This window comes from Panthera tigris, chromosome C1 (genome assembly GCF_018350195.1).
Source record: "Panthera tigris isolate Pti1 chromosome C1, P.tigris_Pti1_mat1.1, whole genome shotgun sequence".
Lineage (NCBI taxonomy): Eukaryota > Metazoa > Chordata > Mammalia > Carnivora > Felidae > Panthera > Panthera tigris.
In genome coordinates this window covers 185,886,202-185,908,528 of record NC_056667.1, presented here as the reverse complement: position 1 = coordinate 185,908,528, position 22,327 = coordinate 185,886,202, and the positions used below count along the sequence as shown (strand labels likewise).

Genomic DNA, 22,327 nt, shown 5'->3' with positions numbered 1-22,327 from the left:
ATAATTCCATTTTCATTCATGATTTTATCCATTTGGGTCATCTCCCTTTTCTTTTTGAGAAGCCTGGCTAGAGATTTATCAATTTTGTTTATTTTTTCAAAAAATCAACTCTTGGTTTCATTGATCTGCTCTACAGTTCTTTTAGATTCTATATTGTTTATTTCTGCTCTGGTCTTTATTATTTGTCTTCTTCTGCTGGGTTTGGGCTCCCTTTGCTGTTCTGCTTCTATTTCCTTTAGGTGTGCTGTTAGATTTTGTATTTGGGATTTTTCTTGTTTCTTGAGATAGGCCTGGATTGCAATGTATTTTCCTCTCAGGACTGCTTTCGCTGCATCCCAAAGTGTTTGGATTGTTGTATTTCCATTTTCGTTTGTTTCCATGTATTTTTAAATTTCTTCTCTAATTGGCTGATTGACCCATTCATTCCTTAGTAAGGTCTTCTTTAACCTCCATGCTTTTGGAGGTTTTCCAGACTTTTTCCTGTTGATTTCAAGCTTCATAGCATTGTGGTCTGAAAGTGTGCATGGTATGATCTCAATTCTTGTATACTTATGAAGGGCTGTTTTGTGACCCAGTATGTGATCTATTTTGGAGAATGTTCCATGTGCATTCGAGAAGAAAGTATATTCTGTTGCTTTGGGATGCAGAGTTCTAAATATATCTGTCAAGTCCATCTGTCCCAATGTATCATTCAGGGCCCTTGTTTCTTTATTGATCCTGTGTCTAGATGAACTATCCATTACTGTAAGTGGAGTATTAAAGTCCCCTGCAGTTACCACATTCTTATCAATAAGGTTGCTTATGTTTGTGAGTAATTGTTTTATATATTTGGGGGCTCCCATATTCGGCACATAGACATTTATAATTGTTAGCTCTTCCTGATGGATAGACCTTGTAATTATTATATAATGCCCTTCTTCATCTCTTGTTACAGCCTTTAATTTAAAGTCTAGCTTGTCTGATATAAGTATGGCTACTCCAGCTTCCTTTTGACTTCCAGTAGCATGATAGACAGTTCTCCATCCCCTCACTTTCAATCTGAAGGTGTTCTCAGGTCTAAAATGAGTCTCTTGTAGACAGCAAATAGATGGGTCTTGTTTTTTTATCCCTTCTGATGCCCTATGTCTTTTGGTTGGCACATTTAGTCCATTTGCATTCAGTGTTATTATAGAAAGATATGGGTTTAGAGTCATCGTGATGTCTGTAGGTTTCATGCTTGTAGTGGTGTCTCTGGTACTTTGTGGTCCTTGCAACATTTCACTCACAGAATCCCCCTTAGGACTCTTGTAGGGCTGGTTTAGTGGTGATAAATTCCTTCAGTTTTTGTTTGTTTGGGAAGACCTTTATCTCTCCTTCTATTCTGAATGACAGACTTGCTGGATAAAGGATTCTTGGCTGCATATTTTTTTCTGTTCATCACATTGAAGATTTCCTGCCATTCCTTTCTGGCCTTCCAAGTTTCAGTGGATAGGTCTGTCGCTAGTCTTATCGGTCTCCCTTTATATGTTAGGTCATGTTTATCCCTAGCTGCTTTCAGAATTTTCTCTTTATCCTTGTATTTTGCCAGTTTCACTATGATATGTTGTGCAGAAGATCGACTCAAGTTACGTCTGAAGGGAGTTCTCTGTGCCTCTTGGATTTCAATGCCTTTTTCCTTCCCCAGATCAGGAAAGTTCTCAGCTATGATTTGTTCAAGTACACCTTCAGCCCCTTTCTCTCTCTTTTCCTCTAATGGAATTCCTATTATATGGATATTGTTGCATTTGATTGCATCACTTAGTTCTCTAATTCTCCCCTCATAGTCCTGGATTTTTTTTGTCTCTTTTTTTCTCAGCTTCCTCTTTTTCCATAATTTTATCTTCTAATTCACATATTCTCTCCTCTGCCTCTTTAATCCAAGCTGTGGTCACCTCCATTTTATTTTGCACCTCATTTATAGCATTTTTAGCTCTTCATGACTATTTCTTAATCCCTTGATCTCCATAGCAATAGATTCTCTGCTGTCCTGTATACTTTTTTCAAGCCCAGCTATTAATTTTATGACTATTATTCTAATTATGACTAATATTCATGTTCCATTATATTGCTTAAATTGTTTTTGATCCTGGCGTGGAACTGCAGGGCACTTCCCCTGTGCTGTCTGGAGTAACTTGTGTTGGTGGGCAGGGCCACAGTCAGACCCCATGTCTGTCCCTAGCCCACCGCTTGGGCCACAGTCAGACTGGTGTGTACCTTTTCTTCCCCTCTCCCAGGGGCAGGACTCACTGTGGAGTGGTGTGGCCCCTGTCTGGGCTACTTGCACACTGCTAGGGTTGTGGTGCTTCTTTGATGGGAACTGGCATATTAGCTGGGGTGGATCCGCAAGGTGCACAGGGGCAGGAGGGGCAGGCTCAGCTCACTTTGCCGTCAGTGGTCCCCTGCAGGAGGGGCCCTGCAGCACAGGGAGGGGGGCCGACCCGTTGGAGGGATGGATCCACAGAAGAACAGTGTTGGGTGTTTGCACGATGCAAGCATGTTTGGTGCTGGGAACTGATTCCCTTTGGGGTTTCGGCTGGGGGATGGAAGAGGGAGATGGCACTGGCCAGCGCCTTTGTTCCCTGCAGAAATGAGCTCTCTCTTCAGGGCTCAACACCTCTCTCTCCCTGTGTCCTCTCACCCTCCCACTCTCAGAACAGAGCTGTTGACTTTTAACATTCCAGATGTTAAGTCTCGCTGGCTGTCAGAACACACTCCCTCCGGCCCCTCGGCTTTTGCAAGCCAGACTCGGGGGATCTGCCTTGCCAGGCGGGCTGCCCCTCCACTGCCCCGGCTCCCTCCCACCAGTCCATGTAGTGCGCACCGCCTCTCTGCCCTTCCTACCCTCTTCTGTGGGCCTCTTGTCTATGCTTGGCTGTGGAGAGTCCGTTCTGCTAGTCTTCTGGTGGTTTGCTGGGTTATTTAGGCAGATGTGGGTGGAATCTAAGTGATCAGCAGGACGCGGTGAGGCCAGGGTCCTCCTATGCTGCCATCTTCTCCCTAAATAGTCTCTATAGAGAATTTTTCATAGAGCTAAATTTGTTTGGCTTAACAGGTTGTCCTTTATTTGTTGATAGTGCTTTTTGTACTATTTTGCTATTAAAATTTCCTTTATTTTATTATATAGTTGTGATTTAATGGTATGTTCTTTGTGCTATTTTGCTGGTAAAATTTTATTTATTTATGATATATTGGTGTAGCATAATAACAGCAAAATGTTAGACCCCTCAATTTTCTTTTTTGAGATGTTGCTGATTTATAAAATCTAAGTATATGAGAACCACTAATTTATAAAGCTGTGTGATCATTTTAATGGATAATATTCTATAGTCCATGGTTTCAGGCAAGTAGAGAATTTCTTAACACTTTTAATAAGGAATGTAACAATTGACAAACATTGGTGGTAACTTGTTATGATAAAGGATAAGGGTATAAATTATTTTAAGTCCAGTACTATTAGTTTTAAATCTTTTCTAGTCAGTAATGATTAATTGGTAGCTTTGCTTTATTGATATATTTTCTAGTTATTGGTAGCTTTGCTTTATTGATATATTTTCTAGTTGCAGGATAATGATGATAAGAAAGACCTTACTCTTCTACCAACTTTGAACCAGTCAGATCAAGATAATTCAGATACTATTGCAGTTGCTCCTGAAAGTGATGAGTCAACAAAGAAAACAGATGAGTCAACAAAGAAAACAGATGAGTCACCAAAGCAAACTCCATTGCGTGTTATTCCTAGCCTGACAGTAATGGAAGAGAGCAAAACATTGTTTTTAAAGGAATACCAGTCAGAAGCTGTGCCAGAGGGAAAAATGAAAAATATATTATTTCCACCACATATGAAAGATGTGGAAAGCCTTTCACAAACAGACTCCTCTGCATCAGAGGTAAAGTTGAAAACTAGCTATATATATCCAGGTAAAATAAAGAAGAGGAACTTAGATTCATCTCTGGCAGAAATTAGATGGCAAAGCAACATTATAAGATTAGCTAGAAGGAAGAGCACAAGGTTAGTTTCCCCAGATTCGAAATCAAAAGGTAGGTTTCAAAGCCAAGATCCAGAGGAAGACCTTGAACTAAAGGTATCTGCCCTCGTATCAGAAGTATAAGACTATGAAAAACAAAATAATTCATTAAAAAAACACAAATAAATTGAAAATGCATTCAAAAGCCTCCAAGCGGAGGTGTGTCTAAGTATATTAAACATACCTACCCTGCGTATATCCATAAAGTAAGGAGGAAAAAGCCTTGAAAAAAAAAAAAGTGATTGGAGATACCTGTAGTACAAACTAGTCTCATGGGTGGGTATAAAATTCATCTGAATGTGTAACAACAATAACAAAATGTAAATACAAAGGAAATTTAAAATCTTGGGACGTGATTTCAGTGGAAGTTTTTAATAAAACTTGTAGGAAATAACATATATCCTTATTGCAAATAATTTTATAGTTTAAAATGAGAATGATTTGAATATAAATTCAAAGGGTTAAAGCTTTTCTCAAAATTACAGTTATTCTACTTAGATCTTTACATCTTACATGAATCACTGTTATAGGTAGCTCATAAAGCAGTAGAAAAATGTGTACTGATCAGTGGGTAAAAATCTGGATTCTAAGTAAGGTTCTGCCTCTAAATACTTCAACAAGCTTGGGCAGTTAAAATCTCTAGACTTATTTCCTCATCTGTTGAATGGTACATCATATCAGGTCATTTCTAAATTCTCTTCCTAATTCCAAAAGATAACTTTATTAAATATCTCTAGTTGGGGAATTATTCTTAAGTAGCTAGTTATTCTCAAATAACATTCTTGTTTTTACTGAATTTGGAAGTAATACAGTTAGAGAAAATTTAGAAAATAGAAGCATGAAAGACGAAATAGAAGTAGTTACAATCCTACTGCTACATTTGACAGTTTTATTTCCTTTTGGCCTGGTTATGTAAAATTATATTTTTCATTTATTTAAAAAACTTGGATCAAATTATATATGTGTGTGTGTATAATTTTATCTGTGCTTTTTAAAACGACATTATAAACATGTTATCTGAGTTTCCTTAAAAATCTGTAAGATGCAGAATATCCTCAAATATAGATATTTAGTAATTCTTTTAAACAATTATATATTTTCTGTATTGTTGGACATTAAGTTTGGAATTAACTAACATCCTTTTGCTTAAGTATTTGGGTCTGTGACTGTCCCCTGCTATATTCATAGAAATGGCATGTTGACAAATTTGCTCTCCAGAAAGAATTTCCCTATATTCTCACCCGTAGTATTTGAATATTAATGGTCTTTTGAATAATGATAAGAACTTTTTCATACTTATTGGCCATTTTGCTTGTCCCTACAATGAGTAGACAGATCATGTCCTTTGTCCATTTTATTTTGTTGACTACTTGGTGATCCTGTGGAGGTTTCACAGTGAGCTCTTTCTCATTATGAGGATATTAACCATTGATATAATCATGGCACATACTTTTTCATAGTTTGTAGTTTGCCTTTTAATTTCTCTATTTACTCTGACTTCCAGAATATTCAGCTTTCATTCATTGCTGCATAACAAACCACTCCAAAACTTAGTGGCTTAAAATAACCATTTTATTATCTCTCAAGATTCTGTGGGTTGATTGTGCTTTAGCTGGGAAGTTGTTTTTCTCCACTTAATATTGGCTGGGCCCATAATCATCTAGGAGCTCGATTCGGCTGGAACACTCGTGAGGTTCATTTATATGTCTTACACTTTGATGGGAACAGCTGTAAATCTGGGCTCAGTTGGGATGCATGTACTATCTGGTTTGATGTATCTATTCTCCACACTCACCCTGCACCCCCCACAGTGTAATCTTAGGGATTATCCCTTTCCCTTTCCATGCAGCCCCTTTATGTGGTCTTTCTAGCAGGGCAGCTGAATTTCTGATGTGGCAGCTTTGGGCTTCTAATACACAAAAACAGAAGCTTCAGGTCTCCTTTAAGACTTAGTCTTGGAACTAGCACAGGAATATTTCTACTAAATTCTGTCAGTTAAAGCAAGTCTTAGGCTCAGTTCTGTTTCAGTATGGGAGGGGACTACACAAGGGCATGAATCTTGGAAAGTGTTCATTGGGGCCATATTTGGAGATTAACCACCACAAATGAACTATCTCTACCCCAAAGTAATTCATGTGCCTCCTACATGCAAACTATACTTACTTCCCTTCTAAGATCCTTGGTCTCATGCTATTACTACTGCATCAGGCTTAGTCTTGAAGTATAGAATTTCAGCATCTAAATCAGATCCAGGTAGATGAGGTTTCTTGAGTATGGCTCCTCTCAGTCTTAAGACTGTGAATTAAAGAAACCAATTATCTGTCTCCTACATACATAGTGAGTAAAGAACAGGGAAATGGATAGGCACTTATATTCCAAAGGTGGAAGAAGGGGAAGGTGAAGCATACACCAGTCAGTGGGCCATAGTAATTTTGAATTTCTTGCCTCTGCCCTTGGGGCTTGGCTTTAGCTTCTTTTTCCCTGAGAAAGAGTTTGTATTTGTAACTGAGTAGCTTTGCAGCCTGTGACTTCTTTGAAGAAACTGGAGGGTTCAAAAACCTCTTTCCATTTAAATTATCTCTGCTTCTGTCCCAGATGCTATGATTCTTAAAGATTTTGTAGGCTTCCTGTATATCAAATTATTATCTTAGGCAACTGTTACACTCCTGAATATCCACTATTTACCTTTAAGTGAGAGCCAAGGTGCTGTAGTACAGTATCCTTAAGAATCTTAGAAGTTCTCTTGTCCAGGAGAGAGATCTAAGAGGCCACCCTAAGATACTTAGAATATTTTTGTGTAGATGAATGGGTCTGTGAAACACTACCTTAAATATTTTTCAAAAATATCTTTTTTTAGTTTTCTTTATTTTAGTAATCTCTACACACAGTGTGGGGCTCAAACCTATGAACAATGAGATCATGACCTAAGATGGTTAACTGACTGAGCCACCCAAGCACCCCTATCCACTTTCTTTTTTAATTCAATATTTTTTTCACCTGGAAATCAGTTTTTCTTATCTAATTACATCTATGAATTCTTGAAACTAATTGGGACTATAAAAATAGAGATAAAAAATTGTTTCTATGATTTTTGGAGTAGGGGGACTTTTTCAACCGATCATAATATATCTTTAGAAACATAATTTTGGAAGTTCTAATCATTTTTCTCTTTGCTCATACTATTCTCTGAAAGATATGTTTGTAAAGTGGTATCTGAGGTAGATTTTGTCAGAGATAGTTTACTTAAATCTTTGGATACCAGACGAAGGGAAAGGAGTCATTTTATATTTTTAGTAATTAGGCTTTTATTTGTCTGTGAGGAACAGGAAAAAAATTATATATAACCAGAAGCAATACTACCAGAGAACATCTCTGAATTTTCAGTGTTTTTATATTCATTGAGCCAGCATTCCTTAACTTAGCTGGGCAGCTGGACTAATTGCAGATACCATGAGCTTGAAGAAATATGCATCTTCATCGAGGGGTAGAAAGTTCTGTCCACTTTCTTCCAAATCAAGCTTTTACTTGAATATGGTAAATTACAGGTGGATTGGTTAGCCTTTTACTGTTTTCATTTTGACTATATCTTATAGAAACATTTTTGGATTGTGGAGAGTATCTGTACTTATTATTTTCCATCTTGTCCCCACCCCAGTCTATGGTCTGCCTTTCTTTGTTCTGTTTTATGCCCCAGGAAGATGACTGCTATGGAATGCCTTACCAGACTCTCTTTCTGGCTGACTTCTAGTTAGGTGCAGTAAGTGACAGACACTGGCAGAACATTAGAGGGCAATAGGGAAAAGAAAGGTTGCGTTTTTCTGTCCTACTGTTTTCCTGCTTTGTTGCTGTGGTTCTGGCAATGAATTTTCCTTCGTATCTGTGGCTCCAGCTGAATGGCCCCACCTCCATGACTCCAGCTATCACTGGGCCCTTGCTGGAGTGGTAACATCTTTTCAGTGTTTCTCTCAACATTTATTATTGGTTCCTTATCCATAAATATGCCTTTCATTAATGTTAAGCTTCTTTTGTTGAACCATTTTAGAGGAATTCTAATTTCTGCCCTAACTCTAACTGGTAATCTACTAGTTTTCTAGTATACATATAGATTTTCCTCTTTTTTTTTTTAGCTCTGGATTTTTTAAAAAATTTGAAGTAGCTGATACACAGTGTCCTATATTTACATTTCTTTGCTTATTTTGCAGCAGCTTTGTAAAAATTCAAACGGTCATTTTGACCTAAATGTTCATAATGCATTTTTAAAATACAGAGTTGAAAATGATATATACTTATTATTAAAATTTAAGCAATCCCTCCCATTGTAAGAAAGAACCCATAATTCCACCATCCAGTGTTAATAGTTAATATTTATGTCATCATTTCACAAATCTTTCCATATTGTTGGGAAACATTCTCCATGGTCCTTGTGAGAGGTATAGGATTCTTTTCCTGTAACATAATCCATCACATGTGCTGTTGTTATCTGGCCCACTTTGCATTACCTTGAGAATCAGGGCTTGAGAAAATGATGCAAAAATGCTTATACTCTGGCTACTGTGATTGCTCTGAGTAATAAGCTATTTTTTATTTCTAACTCAGGAGACTAATTTCTTCTGTTAGCCTCCCTGAAGCTGTGGCAGGCTAACCAATTAGCTTACCAGCAGCGTACATTCTTGACAGCTTTGGTGACAAGATGGGATACTGACAGACACGGATTTGAGGACTTTGTGGTCTGATCATTGGATTTGAGGGAAGCTCACAGGAATTGGTGGAAAGTGGTGACCAAATTGTATAATTAATCAGGCAATAAATAGTCCTGTACTTTGGATTGTTGAAGAGATGGTTGCACGTTATGTTTTGGGAAATAGATTTAAAAACATGCCTGAACAGTGATTGGCCTGGTTGTTTCTAATTATCCTCCAGGTAGGGAGACATCCTTGCCAATCTGATGAGCCCTCTCAGTCATCCCATTTAGTATTAAGATCTGTCCTGAGTGAGCAGAAGAATATCTTTTTTGACAGCAGTTACAGAGATGCATACCTACAGTGAGGATGATAGGAAATTTATGAGTGCTATGGGCAGAAACCAAGTGTATCATTAGAACTCTGGCTCATTTTCTTGGGAGATGAGGATGCAGGTTGTGTAATACCTGTAAAGGAAGAATGGCAGTGGTTGGGCCATCTTATACCTAAGTATATAGTGATAGGAGCCATGTATAGTGATAATCTTCCATCCATTCCAAAACAACTGTAAGATATTTGAGTTTTTTGTCATGAGTTCTGGCTGCTACAGGAAGGTTGGACCCTCTTTGGGAGATTATCCTAAGACAGATAAACTCTTGTGGGAAACCATAATAGGCATTGACTAGTATTTGGGCACTTACTGCCGTGAATTGTGCATGTAATGCTGATGAAAATGATCTTCTGACCCAAAGAAATATAAATTATTTAAGTCAGCTCTGGCGACTTGGAAAACTCCTTTAGCCCTTATGTTGAAACTGGGGAAGAATTTATGGGATGTCATCACGGTAATGGGACAGCAGATGCCTTGGATTGAAGTAGGCTCCACAAAGTAGGTGACTACCATGCAAGGCAAGCTTAAGTAACTTGAGGGGACGCAACCACATGGACCTATCCAGAAAGCAATGTGGCTATAGCTCTTGAGTGAAATAATTCCAAAAGGTGAAATAGAGAATATCAGCTATGAAGACCTTGTTGCCTTATACAGTGTTGGGCAGACCTCAGTACATGTGACGTCTTATTAGATGGTATGGAGTTGCCTTCTTCTGAACCCCATGACACTTCCCTTCCCTCTTAGGCTGAGCCCAGAGGCTTAAAGAGAAACATGATTAAAGGTGGGGCCAAGGTCTTCCTGTCCCTAAAGGGGATTCTGTGCAGCCATCCAAGTTTTCTGGAGGAATTTCACAGGGTAGGGGCCCAATCTTTTATGCCTTTTTTTGGTTATGGATGTTCAAATCTCTATATTACCCAGAGCTGTGGAAGGAAGAATTAGTTGGGTTCAACTTTATGGGGTTTGGTCAGGGTTCACAATGGGGAAGGGAACTAACATAACTAGATGGGTCTCTTTAGGTCAATTGAATGTACTGTTGTTGTTTCCACATCTGAATATGTAGTATGGATTATTATGTTACGTACTTGTTTGTCTCCATCCCATAAGTTCCATAGGAATTGGAAGAGCTATAGAGAAGTGCTGGTGGGACATGTAAATTGCCACCCAACTTGTCTCCCTGTGCACTTAACAGAAATGCTATAGAATCCTAGAAAGAAAAGGGAAATCACAGCCTTCATTAAGGACTTCAAGGCAGCCTGGAAAGTAAGAGATGCAATTAACTCAATACCACAACCCTGTGTGTATGGCCAGTGGATTTGTTAATGAATTTGGCGGCTTAAAGTTATCATCAACTGAATCCAGTTGTTGCTTCCATATTTCAGCTGTTCCAGATATCGTCATTATAGCTATATCCACCATACAAGACTGATGGCACTTGGTACACTATCTTGTACACTGCCAACACCACCTTTCCTGTACCACTGACACTTGAAGGTCAAGCCTAGTTTATATGATTTTCTTCCTTAGCCAGGGCACCTACTTACCTGCTACTTTCTACCAGTGATTGGATCTGAGCTCCTGTGGCCCAGACACTCTGGAAGCAGGGAGGTGCACAATGCAGGGGGTATACCAACCTTGAGATTAAGATAAAGGGCCAAAATGAAAACAAAGCCTTCTAGTTGCTCTAGATATCCCCCAGAGGTTAGCTTCCCTCACACCCTTGCTCTTCCTGTGCTCCCAGTTTGGAAGTAATCTCCTGATGGCTATAAAAGAGCTATTGTAGCCCCTAGTGTGCAAGAGAATCTATGTTACAAGAGGTGAAAAAATATCAGAAATCAACTGATAGGGTTTGAGCAAAACTTGCAGTAGGGAAAAAATTTAAAGTGACCTTATGGGTAGGACCCTCTCTGCTGATTCATTGTACTGTTATAGCTCTACTGCTAACTAACCATTTAGTTAAATTGATGTGTTATATGCTTATACTGTAAATAGTCACAAATTATCAGAAGAAATTCTCCCATTCAGGGTACTCCCACAGGTACAGAAGTCCTTGTCATTTGCCACAAGCGTGGACCAGGATTTAAGTGAGTGCCTCCACCCTCTAATTTCTAAAGATGTTCTGTTGATTAACAAGTCAAAAGCCTCAGTCTCATTGGCCCTGGCTGACCATCAGGAGTGGCTGATAAACCCTAAAAAATTCAAGGGTCTGCTTCCCAAAAAGATTTTTTTGGGACTGTGTGGACAGAATCACAACACTCAATTCCTTTGGCAGTCAAAGAAAACATGATGTCTCTTCAGTTACCTACCACCCAAAAGGAAGCCCAGCATATTTTTTAACTCTGGGCATGAGAGACTTTATGTGCCTCATTTAGGCATTCAACATGCTTTGAGTGGAGCCTAAACCAGCAGGTTTTTCTGGCCAAATGGTAGGAGTATGTTCAGGGGTGCATCTCACCTGGTCCTGGCAGGTTTTGGTTTTGCATGAAAAAGTAGCAGCTACTGAATTGGGCCCAAAACTTATCCTTTGTTTTGCCACTTGAAGCAAAGCCACTGTCTCAGTGAAGTCCTGGATTCACAGAGCTGCCCCTAAATGCTTGGGCAAAATTTACTGATGGTTCAGCTAAGCTGAAACCTAATGGTTTCAATGGGCTACTATGGCTGTTTAGTTTAAGGGCCAGCTATTCAGAAGCAAAAATGGATGTGGTTATTTCACTCAGTTGGGAGAACTCTGGCCAGTACTCCTCTTGAGAACTTTGTTAGATTTTTGCTTACTTTTGGGCTATAGCCAATGGCTTAGCTACCTGATTATCATTTGGAAAACTACAGACTGCCACGTTAAACGCACTTCTCTTTGGGGCTGCAAACTCTGTAGAACCAAATTGTTGCTATGAAAAGAACCATCTGAGTAACTTATACAGTAAGGGCATGTTCTTGATGAGACTGACTGGACTCAAGCTGCTGATTGAACTTCTGCTCCCCAGATTGCCACCACTGTTGCCTGGATTTATTATTATACTCAGCACAGCAACACATCCACCTTCATAGCTGGGCATAAAGTAGTCAAGTTTGGTGAAGTTTCTGATGTATAGGCCACCATTGCATGCCCAACTGGATTCCTGTCAAATATTGACCCATTTATATTGTGGTGAGAGAGTTTACATTGCAAGTATCCCACCTTCTCCTAGCATTGGACTTTGGGACACTTTTGGAGGTTATTGGTTGATACTTTTTCAGGTTATGGTATTATTTTGACTCCAGCTACATCCATGTTGTTGCAAATTGCAAGATTCCATTCTTCTTTATGCCTGATAATATTCCATTGTATGTATGTATATATACCTTACCCATTCATCAGTCAGTGGACATTTGGGCTCTTTCCATAATTTGGCTATCGTAGCTAATGCTGCTGTAAACATCAGGGTGCATGTATCCCTTCAAATTAGTATTTTTGTATTCTTTGTGTAAATAGTAGTGCAATTGTTGGATCCTAAGGTAGTTCTATTTATAACTTCCTGAGGAACATCCATACCATTTTCCATAGTGACTGCACTAGTTTGCATACCTACCAATAGTGCATGAGTTTTCTTTTTCTCCACATCCTCGCCAACCCCTGCTATTTCTTGTGTTGTTGATTTTAGCCATTCTGACAGGTATGAGGTGGTATGTCATTGTTGTTTTGATTTGCATTGCCTTAATGATAAGTGATGGTGAGTACCTTTTCATGTGTCTCTTGTCCATCTGTATGTCTTGTTATTTATTTTTTTTTTTTTTTTGAGAAATGTTTGTTCATGTCTTCTGCCAATGTTTTAATTGGATTGTTTATTTTGGGGGTATTGAGTTTGATAAGTTCTTTATATATTTTGGATACTAGTCCTTTACCGGTTGTGTCATTATAAATATATCCTCCCATTCTTTTAGTTTTGTTGTTGTTTCCTTCACTGCACAGAAGGCTTTTATTTTGATGTAATCCCAATAGTGTATTTTGGCATTTGTTTCCCTTGCCTCTGGAGTCATATCTAGAAAGAAGTTGCTATGGCTAATGTCAAAGAAATTACTGCCTGTGTTCTCTTCTGGGATTTTTATGGTTTCAGGTCTCACAGGTCTTTGATCCATTTTGAATTTATTTTTGTGTATGGTGTAAGAAAGTGGTTCAGTTTGATTCTTTGGCCACATTTTATGGGTTTTTTTTGTCAATTTACCTCTTCTAATTTACCTCTATGAATCCGTTAACAAATTATTGTAGCTATAGTTATTTTTAATACTTTGTCCTTTAACCTTTATACTAGAGTTAAATGATAATACACCATCATATTATGGTGTTAGACTATTCTGATGTTGACTGTATATTAACCATTACCAGTGTGTTTTGTATTTTCATATGTTTTTATGTTATTATCGTTTCATTTCAGCTTAATTACTTTCAACATTTTTTGTAAGGCAGGTGATAAACTTCCTCAGCTTCTGTTTGTTTGGGAAGGTATCTCATTTCTGAAGGACGGTTTGCTGAGTAAAATATTCTTGGTTGGCAGGCTTTTTTCTTTCGGTACTTTGAATATATCATCTCCCACTTGCCTGGCTGGCAAGGTCCCTGCTGAGGAACCCACTGATAGCCTGATAGGTGTTCTCTTGTATGTGAGGAATTGTTTTTCTCTTTCTGCTTTTAAAATCCTCTCTGTGTCTTTTATAATGGACAGCTTTATTACAATGAGTCTTACAAAAGATATCTTTGCAGTGAATTTATTTGGAGACCTACAAGCTTCATGAACTTACATATCCAAATTTTTTCCCAGATTTGAAAGTTCTCATCCATCATTTATTTAAATATATTTTCTGCCCTTTTCTCCCTGTGTTCTTCTGGGACTCCAATGATATGTAAATTGTTTGGCTTGGTTATATTCCATAATTCACATAGGCTTTCTTCACTCTTTTATATTCTTTTTTTTTTCTTTTTTCTCTCCTGGAAAATTCCAGGAATGAAACTAGACCACTTTCTTACACCATACACAAAAGTAAACTCAAAATGGATGAAAGACCTAAATGTGAGACAGGAAACCATCAAAACCCTAGAGGAGAAAGCAGACAACAACCTCTTTGACCTCAGCTGCCGCAATTTCTTGCTCGAGACATCTCCAAAGGCAAGGGAATTAAAAGCAAAAATGAACTCGTGGGACCTCATCAAGATAAAAAGCTTGTGCACTGCAAAGCAAACAATCAACAAAAGTAAAAGGCAACCGACAGAATGGGAAAAGATATTTGAAAATGACAGATAAAGAGTTAGCATCCAAAATCTCTAAAGAATTTACTAAACTCAACATGCAAAAAACAAATAATCCAGTGAAGACATGGGCAGAAGACATGAATAGACACTTTTCCAAAGAAGACATCCAGATGGCCAACAGATACATGAAAAGATGCTCAACATCAGTCATCATCAGGGAAACACAAATCAAAACCACACTGAGATACCACCTCACACCAGTAAGAATGGCTAAAATGAACAACTTAGGAACCTACAGATGCTGGTGAGGATGTGGAGAAACGGGAACCCTCTTGCACTACTGGTGGGAATGCAAACTGGTGTAGCCACTCTGGAAAACAGTGTGGATGTTCCTCAAAAATTTCAAAATAGAACTACCCTATGATGCAGCAATAGCACTACTAGGAATTTATCCAAAGGATATAAGAGTGCTGATTCATAGGGACACATGTACCCCAATGTTTATAGCAGTGCTTTCAACAATCACCAAATTATGGAAAGAGCCATAAATGCCCATCAACTGATGAAAGGATAAAGAAGATGTGGTTTATACATACAATGGAATACTACTTGGCAATGAGAAAGAGTGAAATCCTGCCATTTGCAGCAAAGTGGATGCAACTGGAGGGTATTATGCTAAGTGAAATAAGTCACTCAGAGAAAGATAGATATCCTATGTTTTCGCTCAATGTGGAACTTGAGAAACTTAACAGAAGACCATGGGGGAAGGGAAGGGGGAAAATAGTTACAAACAGAGAGGCAGAGAGGCAAACCATAAGAGAGTCTTAAATACAGAGAACAAACTGAGAGTTGATGGGGGGAGGGCAGGGGGAAGGGAAAATGGGTGATGAGCATTGAGGAGGGCACTTGTTGGGATGAGAACTAGGTATTGTATGTAAGCGATGAATCATGGCAATCTACCCCCAAAACCAAGAGCACATTGTATACACTGTATGTTAGCCAATTTGACAATAAATTATATTTTAGAAACAGAACCTGTGTCTCCCTCTCTCTCAAAAATGAGTAAACATTAAAAAAATTACAACTTATACCGAAATCATGAATAGACAATCTGAACAGATCAATAATGAGTAAGGATATTGAAATAATAAAGCTTCCAACAAAGAAAAGCCCAGGACCAGATGGTTTTACTGGTGAAACAAACACTTAAAGAAGAATGAATATCAGTCTTTCTCAAACTCTTCCAAAAAATTAAATAGGAAAAAACTCCCAAACTCATTTTACAAGGTCAGCATTACACTGATACCAAAGTAAGGTAAGACCCTACAATAAAAGAGAGCTATAGACCAGTATCCCTGATGATTATAGACTCAACATTTTTCAACAAAATCTTAACAAACTGAATTCAATAGCACATTAAAGTGATTGTATGCCATGATCATGTGAGATCTGTCCCTGGGATGGAAGGATGGTTCAATATATGCAAATCAGTAAATGTGATACACCACATTAACAGAATTAAAGATAAAATTATATGATCATCTCAATAGATGAAGAAAAAATATTTGACAAAATATAACTTTCTTTCATGATAAAATATCTTTGCAAGTTGGGTATGGAAGAAACATACCTCAACATAATACAGGCCAAAATATATCAAGCCCACAGCTCACATCATCCTCAATGGTAAAAGTTTGAAAACTTTTACTGTAAACATCAAGAATAAGACAGGGGTGCCCATTTTCACACTCTTACTCAACATAGAAGTCCTACCACTCAACTGGAAGTCCTAGCTAATTACTCAAGATGAATAAAAGTCATCTAAATCAGAAAGAAGTGAAATTGTCTTTATTTGCAGATGATAACATCCCATATGTAGAAAATGCTAAAGACTCATCGACAACAACAGAAGCAACAGAAAAACCTGTTAGAATTAATGAATTGAGTAAATTTGGGGGATGTAAAATCAATATACAACATTAATTGTGTGTCTGTATACTAACAATGAAATACCTGAAAAATAAATAAGGAGAACAATCCTATTCACAATAGCATCAAAAACAATAAAATGCTTAAGAATAAATTTAACCATGGAGGTGAAAGATTTGTACTGTGAAAAACATAGGACTCTAATGAAAGAAATTGAAGAAGACACAAATAAATGGAAAGATAATCCCATGTTCATGGATCGGAAAAAGGAATGCTGCTTAAATGTCCCTATTACAAAAACCATTTATAGATTCAGTGCAATACCTATCAAACCTCTAAAGGCATTTTTCAGAGAAATAGAAAAAACAATCCTGAAATGTTTATGGAGCCACAAAGGGGAGCCCAAAGCAATCTTGAGGAAGGACAAAACTAGACCCCCCCCCCAACCAGTTCCTGATTTTAAACTGCATTACAAACTATAGTAATCAATACAGTGTGGTATGAAAAACACATACACAGACTGACTGAATAAAATATAGAAAGCCAAGAAATAAACCAACACATATACAGTCAACTAATATTTGACAGGCAGCCAAGAATACTCAGTGAGGAAAGGACAGTCTTTTCAATAAATGAAAACTTAAACACATGCAGAAAAATGAAATTAAACCCCTATCTGAAACCACTCACAAAAATTAACTTGAAAAGGGTTAAAGACTTAAGTGTAAGACTTGAAATCTCAAAACTCCTGAAGAAAATTTAAGAGAAAAATCTCCTTGTTTTTGACAATTATTTTTTGCATAGGACATCAAGAGCAAAGGCAACAAAATTTAAAAAGTGTGGTTAGGGTCCTCTGGCTGAGTTAGTTGGTAGAGCATGCAACTCTTGATCTCAGGGTCATGAGTTCAAGCCCCATGTTGGGTGTGGAGCCTACTTTAAAAATAATAAAATAAAAATTAAAAAGTGGTTAAATAGAACTAAAAATCTGCACAGCAAAAGAAATACTCAACAATATGAAAAACCTAAAAAAAGGGAGAAAATATTTGCAAATCATATCTGCGATGAGATTAACATAAAAATATATTAAGAAATTATGACCGGGGCGCCTGGGTGGCTCAGTCGGTAAAGCGGCCGACTTCGGCTGAGGTCATGATCTCGTGGTCTGTGAGTTCGAGCCGCACATTGGGCTCTGTGCTGACAGCTCAGAGCCTGGAGCCTGTTTCAGATTCTTTGTCTCCCTCTCTCTGACCCTCCCCCGTTCATGCTCTGTCTCTCTCTGTCTCAAAAATAAATAAAGGTTAAAAAAATTTTAAAAAAAATATGCCCAATAGCAAACAAACAAAAACAAAAAACAACCAAACATTCCAATTAAAATATGGGCAGAAAATCTGAATTGATATTTTTCCAAATAAGACATAGAAATGACCAAAAGGTATGTGTAAAGATCCTCAACATCAGTAATCATCAGGGAAATGCAAACCATGTTGAGGTATCACCTAACACCTGTTAGAATGGCTGTCATCAAATAAAAAAAAAAATATCTCATCAAATAGACGAGATATCAAGTGTTGACTAGGATGTGGAGAAAGGGGAATCCTTTGTGCACTGATGGTGGGAATGTAAGTTAGCATAGACACTAGAGAAAACAGTATGGAGGTTCCACAAAAAAATTAAAAAGAGGGGTGCCTGGGTGGCTCAGTCGGTTGGGCGTCCGACTTCGGCTCAGGTCATGATCTCGCGGTCTGTGCTTTCGAGCCCCGCGTCGGGCTCTGTGCTTACAGCTCAGAGCCTGGAGCCTGTTTCAGATTCTGTGTCTCCCTCTCTCTCTGACCTTCCCCCGTTCATGCTCTGTCTCTCTCTGTCTCAAAAATGAATAGATGTTAAAAAAAAATTTTTTAAATACTAAAAAGAGTTACCATATGATCCAGCAATCCCACTTCTGCATATATACCAAAGAGAATGAAAACAGAATCTTAAAGAGATATCTTCAGTCCCATGTTTATTGCAACATTATTCACAGTAGCCAAAACATGGGTAAAAAGGAAGAAAAAAATCTTTAGCATTTATAAATTGACTTGGCAAAATAAGGCCCCTTGGACCATTCCAGTTAAAATAGTTAATACAGCCCAATGTAAATTAAAACAGAGTCCTTTAGGATTGAAACTTGTTACATGAGACCAACATAAAGGAGGAGTGATTGTCATTACTTATTCTTCATTTAACAGATCAATTTTGCCTGTTAATAACTTGGAAAGAATGTATGGTGCACATTCTTTCACAGCACATTCTTATATCTAGTCAGCAGTTGATAAATATTTTGCTACTGTACATTTGGCCGTTCTGTTTTGTGCCTATTACAGTAATCTCTCAGCCACAGTTTATTTTCATCTCCAAAGGGGCCCAATATACTGCACCTGGCTACTGGTGGTGTACCTCAACAGCCTTGCCTAATCACACACAATCTTTGCAAACAGGATCTTAATAGCATTCATTTTCCTCCAGGGCTACATGTATGACACGTTGATCACATATCCCTCCAAGGAAATTAATTTGACACACTCATTTAGGGCATACAAATATTCACAAAGTGGTTTATAAAAAAGGTATGAGCTATTGCCACACAGATAGTGGAAGGACTGTCACCTTCACTAGATTCCTGAGAATTATTTGGTAAACTGAGAGCTGCTCCATCCTTAAAACTATCAAGAAATAATTTTGACACTCAGCACTTGCAACAGTAGAACAGGCCCTACCTATTTTTGGCCTTTTTGGGTTCTGGAGGCAATTACAAATTTTAGAAGCCCACTTACACTGTTACTTTCAAATCAGCCCTTCTCAAGTGGTGCCCACTCCAACAAAAAGTTCAAGAATCTGTCCAAGTCACAAAAATAAAAAACTCACTTCTGTTAGTGTCCCTAACAGACTTTATTAGGCTTTCACAACCTTCATACATAATGTTTCCTCTGGAGACTTTGGACTTCTCATGATGGCCATAAGTTGTCTGTGGGCGTCTGATGCAAGAAATAGTCTTCCTTTACCCTATGCTATACCTCACTAGAGTGGTAATTGCTAGCCACATACTGGAAACAGAGGTTCTCACAGGCCCTGGGACTGTGGCCCTCCATACTCAGCAGCGCATCATGCTTCAGTCATGGAATCAGCATCCTGAAATCTCACTCAGCACAGCAACCAAAGACTGGGCTCTCTTGAACAACCCATCTTCAGGCAGGAGTGACCTCTGTACTCAGTCCCTTGACAGGTACCACAGTAATGGAGGTGTTCACCCTTCTCCCAAACTGTTTGGTTACCTGGGGAGCTGGATTCATATACTTATGGATGGCATTGTCACCAACACATGTGATAAAGCTTGCTGGAGAGCTGCTGCCTTTCATCCTTTAATAAAGTTCTCATAAAAGGATGTGATATAAGGGCCAGCACAATTGGCTGAACTTCAGGCTGTCTTCTTAACACTGGATTCCTTGACCAAAAATAGGCCAAATCTGCACATTACATATTCTTGGGCAATTGATAAAGGTCTGGCCATTTGGTATGGCCAGCAACATCAAAGTTCCTTGTCCAGAGTTTCCCCTTTGGAGCAAAGAACTCTGGGAATCCCTTGCCTCATAGGTACCCAAAATATAGATCAAGGACCCATACGTCTCTGCACATACTAACACCATAATACAGTGTCTCATCACGGCACTCTCTTCTCAAAATACACAATGCTAGGCCATTGAACAAGGCACTGAACAGAATATATGAAAAGACATATACAGAAAGTTAATAATTCTGGGACTTGGAGGTTTGAAAAATGAAACAATATTACATATCAAAGATATGGCCCCTACAACATGGCCTAGGGGTAACAATAAAATCAAGGCTGTGCTGAAGAAATAAGGTGGCATCTAGGGATACCATTCCAACTGAACAAAAGGAGTCATAGAGTAAGTGTGCAGTCTCACAGAAATTTAATGTGCCCAAAGTACCAGTACTTAAGTATAGAGGGGGCATGTTTTGAATAGTGGCTTTTGGCTCATGTAGTTGAGTGGAATTTAACATACATACATACACACATACATACATACATAAATATGTACATACATGCATATGTACATACCTAGTCTTTGAAAGAGCTTTAATAGTTGGGGTGCCTGGGTGTTCAGTTGGTTGAGCATTTGACTGCAGCCTAGATCTTGTGGTTTGTGAATTTGAGCCCCATGTCAGGCTCTGTGCTGACAAATCAGAACCTGGAACCTGCTTTGGATTCTCTCTCCCTCTCTCTCTCTGTCTGCCCCTCCCCTGCTTGCACTCTCTCTCTCTCTCTCAAATAAACATTTTTTTTTTAAAAAAGAGATTTAATGGCAAACTTAGTGCCAGCCTATACTAAAAGTGACATGCTGAGATTAAAACAAAACAAAACAAAACAAAACAACCCTCTGGGTTCCCAACTTGCCACTAGCAGATAATAAAATGAGAAAACTGCCCAGGTACATAAAGGGCATGAGCTCAAATGCCTTCTTCAGAAGTATCTAGGAGGAAGATGGGAAAGAAGAGAAGCCCATGCAGAGAAAAAAAGCCAAGAACCTTGGAAAACGATTATGCAGCCATTCCCAGAGGCAAAACTGGGGCCAAATCAAGGAATATTCTGTGCTTCTAGAGCAGGGGGATCAAGCAAAGTTTTCCCAGAAGGATTTCAGAATTGTTAAGTACCAGTGACTCTTATGTATGTCCTGTTCTTACTTTTATTCTTTTTTTTTTAAATTTAAGTACTTTTAGCGTACAGTGTTATGTCAGTTTCCACTGTACAATATAGTGGTTCAGTAATTCTATATATTACTCAGTGCTCATCAAGATAAGTGTACTCTTTTATATATATATGTTTATTTATTTTTGAGAGACAGAGAGTGAGAGCGAGCAGGAGAGGGCCAGAAAGAGGGAGACCTAGGATCTGAAGGAGGCTCCCCACAGTGAGCACAGAGCCCCACATGGGGCTTGAACTCATGAACTATGAGATCATGACCCCAGCTGAAGTCAAGAGTTGGCCACTTAACTGACTAAACCACCCAGGCACCCCGTGGGTAAGTGTACATACTCTTAATTCCTTTCACCTATTTCACGCATCCCTGCCACCCCACCCACATACACAGACCTACTTTCCCTCTGGCAACTGCCAGTTTGTTCTTTGTATTTAAGAGTCTGTTTTTGTTTTGGTTATCTTTTTGTTGTTGTCGTTCATTGGTTTCTTAAATGCCATATAAGAATGAAATCATATGGTATTTGTCTCTCTCTGACTGACTTGTTTCACTTAACGTTTATGCTCTCCAGATCCATCCATGTTGTTGCAAATGGCAAGAGTTCATTCTTTTTTATGGCTGAGTAATTTTCCATTTAATATACATACCATGTCTTTTTTATCATTTCATCTGGATGGACACATGGGTTACTTACATATTTGACTATTAGAAATAATGGTACAATAAACATAGGGGTGCTTATATCTTTTTGAATTAGTGTTTTTGTTTTCTTTGGATAAATACCCAGTAGTAGAATTACTGGATCATACAGTAATCCCATTTTTAATTTTTGGAGGAACCTCCATACTGTTTTCCACAGTGGCTGTTCAGCTTGCATTCCCAAGTGCATGAGGGTTTGTTTTTCTCCACATCCACACCAACACTTGTTATTTCTTGTGTTTTTGATGTTAGCCATTCTGACAGATAGGAAGTGATATCTCATTGAAGTATTGATTTGCATTTCTCTGATAATTAGTGATGTTGAGCATCTTTTCATGTGTCTGATGTCCATCTGTGTGTCTTCTTGGAGAAATATCTGTTCATGTCTTCTCATTTTTAATTGGATTATTTGGGCATGGTTTTGGTGTTGAGTTTTAGAAGTTCTTTATTTTAAGTATTAACTCCTTATTGAATATATCATTCACAAATATCTTCTCCCATTCAGTAAGTTGTCTTTTGTTATATTGATGGTTTCCTTTGCTGTACAGACGTTTTTTTTCTTATTTTGGTGTAGTCCCAATAGTTTAATTTTGCTTTTGTTTCCCTTGCCATAGGAG

The 22,327-nt window shown here is 38.3% G+C and overlaps 1 protein-coding gene across 7 annotated transcripts in view; it reads left to right on the top strand.

The window, feature by feature from the left end:
- Positions 1 to 22,327, top strand: part of C2CD6 (C2 calcium dependent domain containing 6) — a 147,836-nt gene that overhangs the window by 65,485 nt on the left and 60,024 nt on the right. For 6 of the 7 annotated variants that reach the window (XM_042995068.1, XM_042995067.1, XM_042995071.1 and 3 more), the window contains one exon: positions 3,576 to 3,905. The exons of the other annotated variant lie outside the window; for it this stretch is intronic. In XM_042995068.1, coding sequence (XP_042851002.1) covers positions 3,576 to 3,905 — 330 coding nt within the window. The remainder of the gene's footprint in view (positions 1 to 3,575; positions 3,906 to 22,327) is intronic. 7 annotated transcript variants of the gene reach the window in all.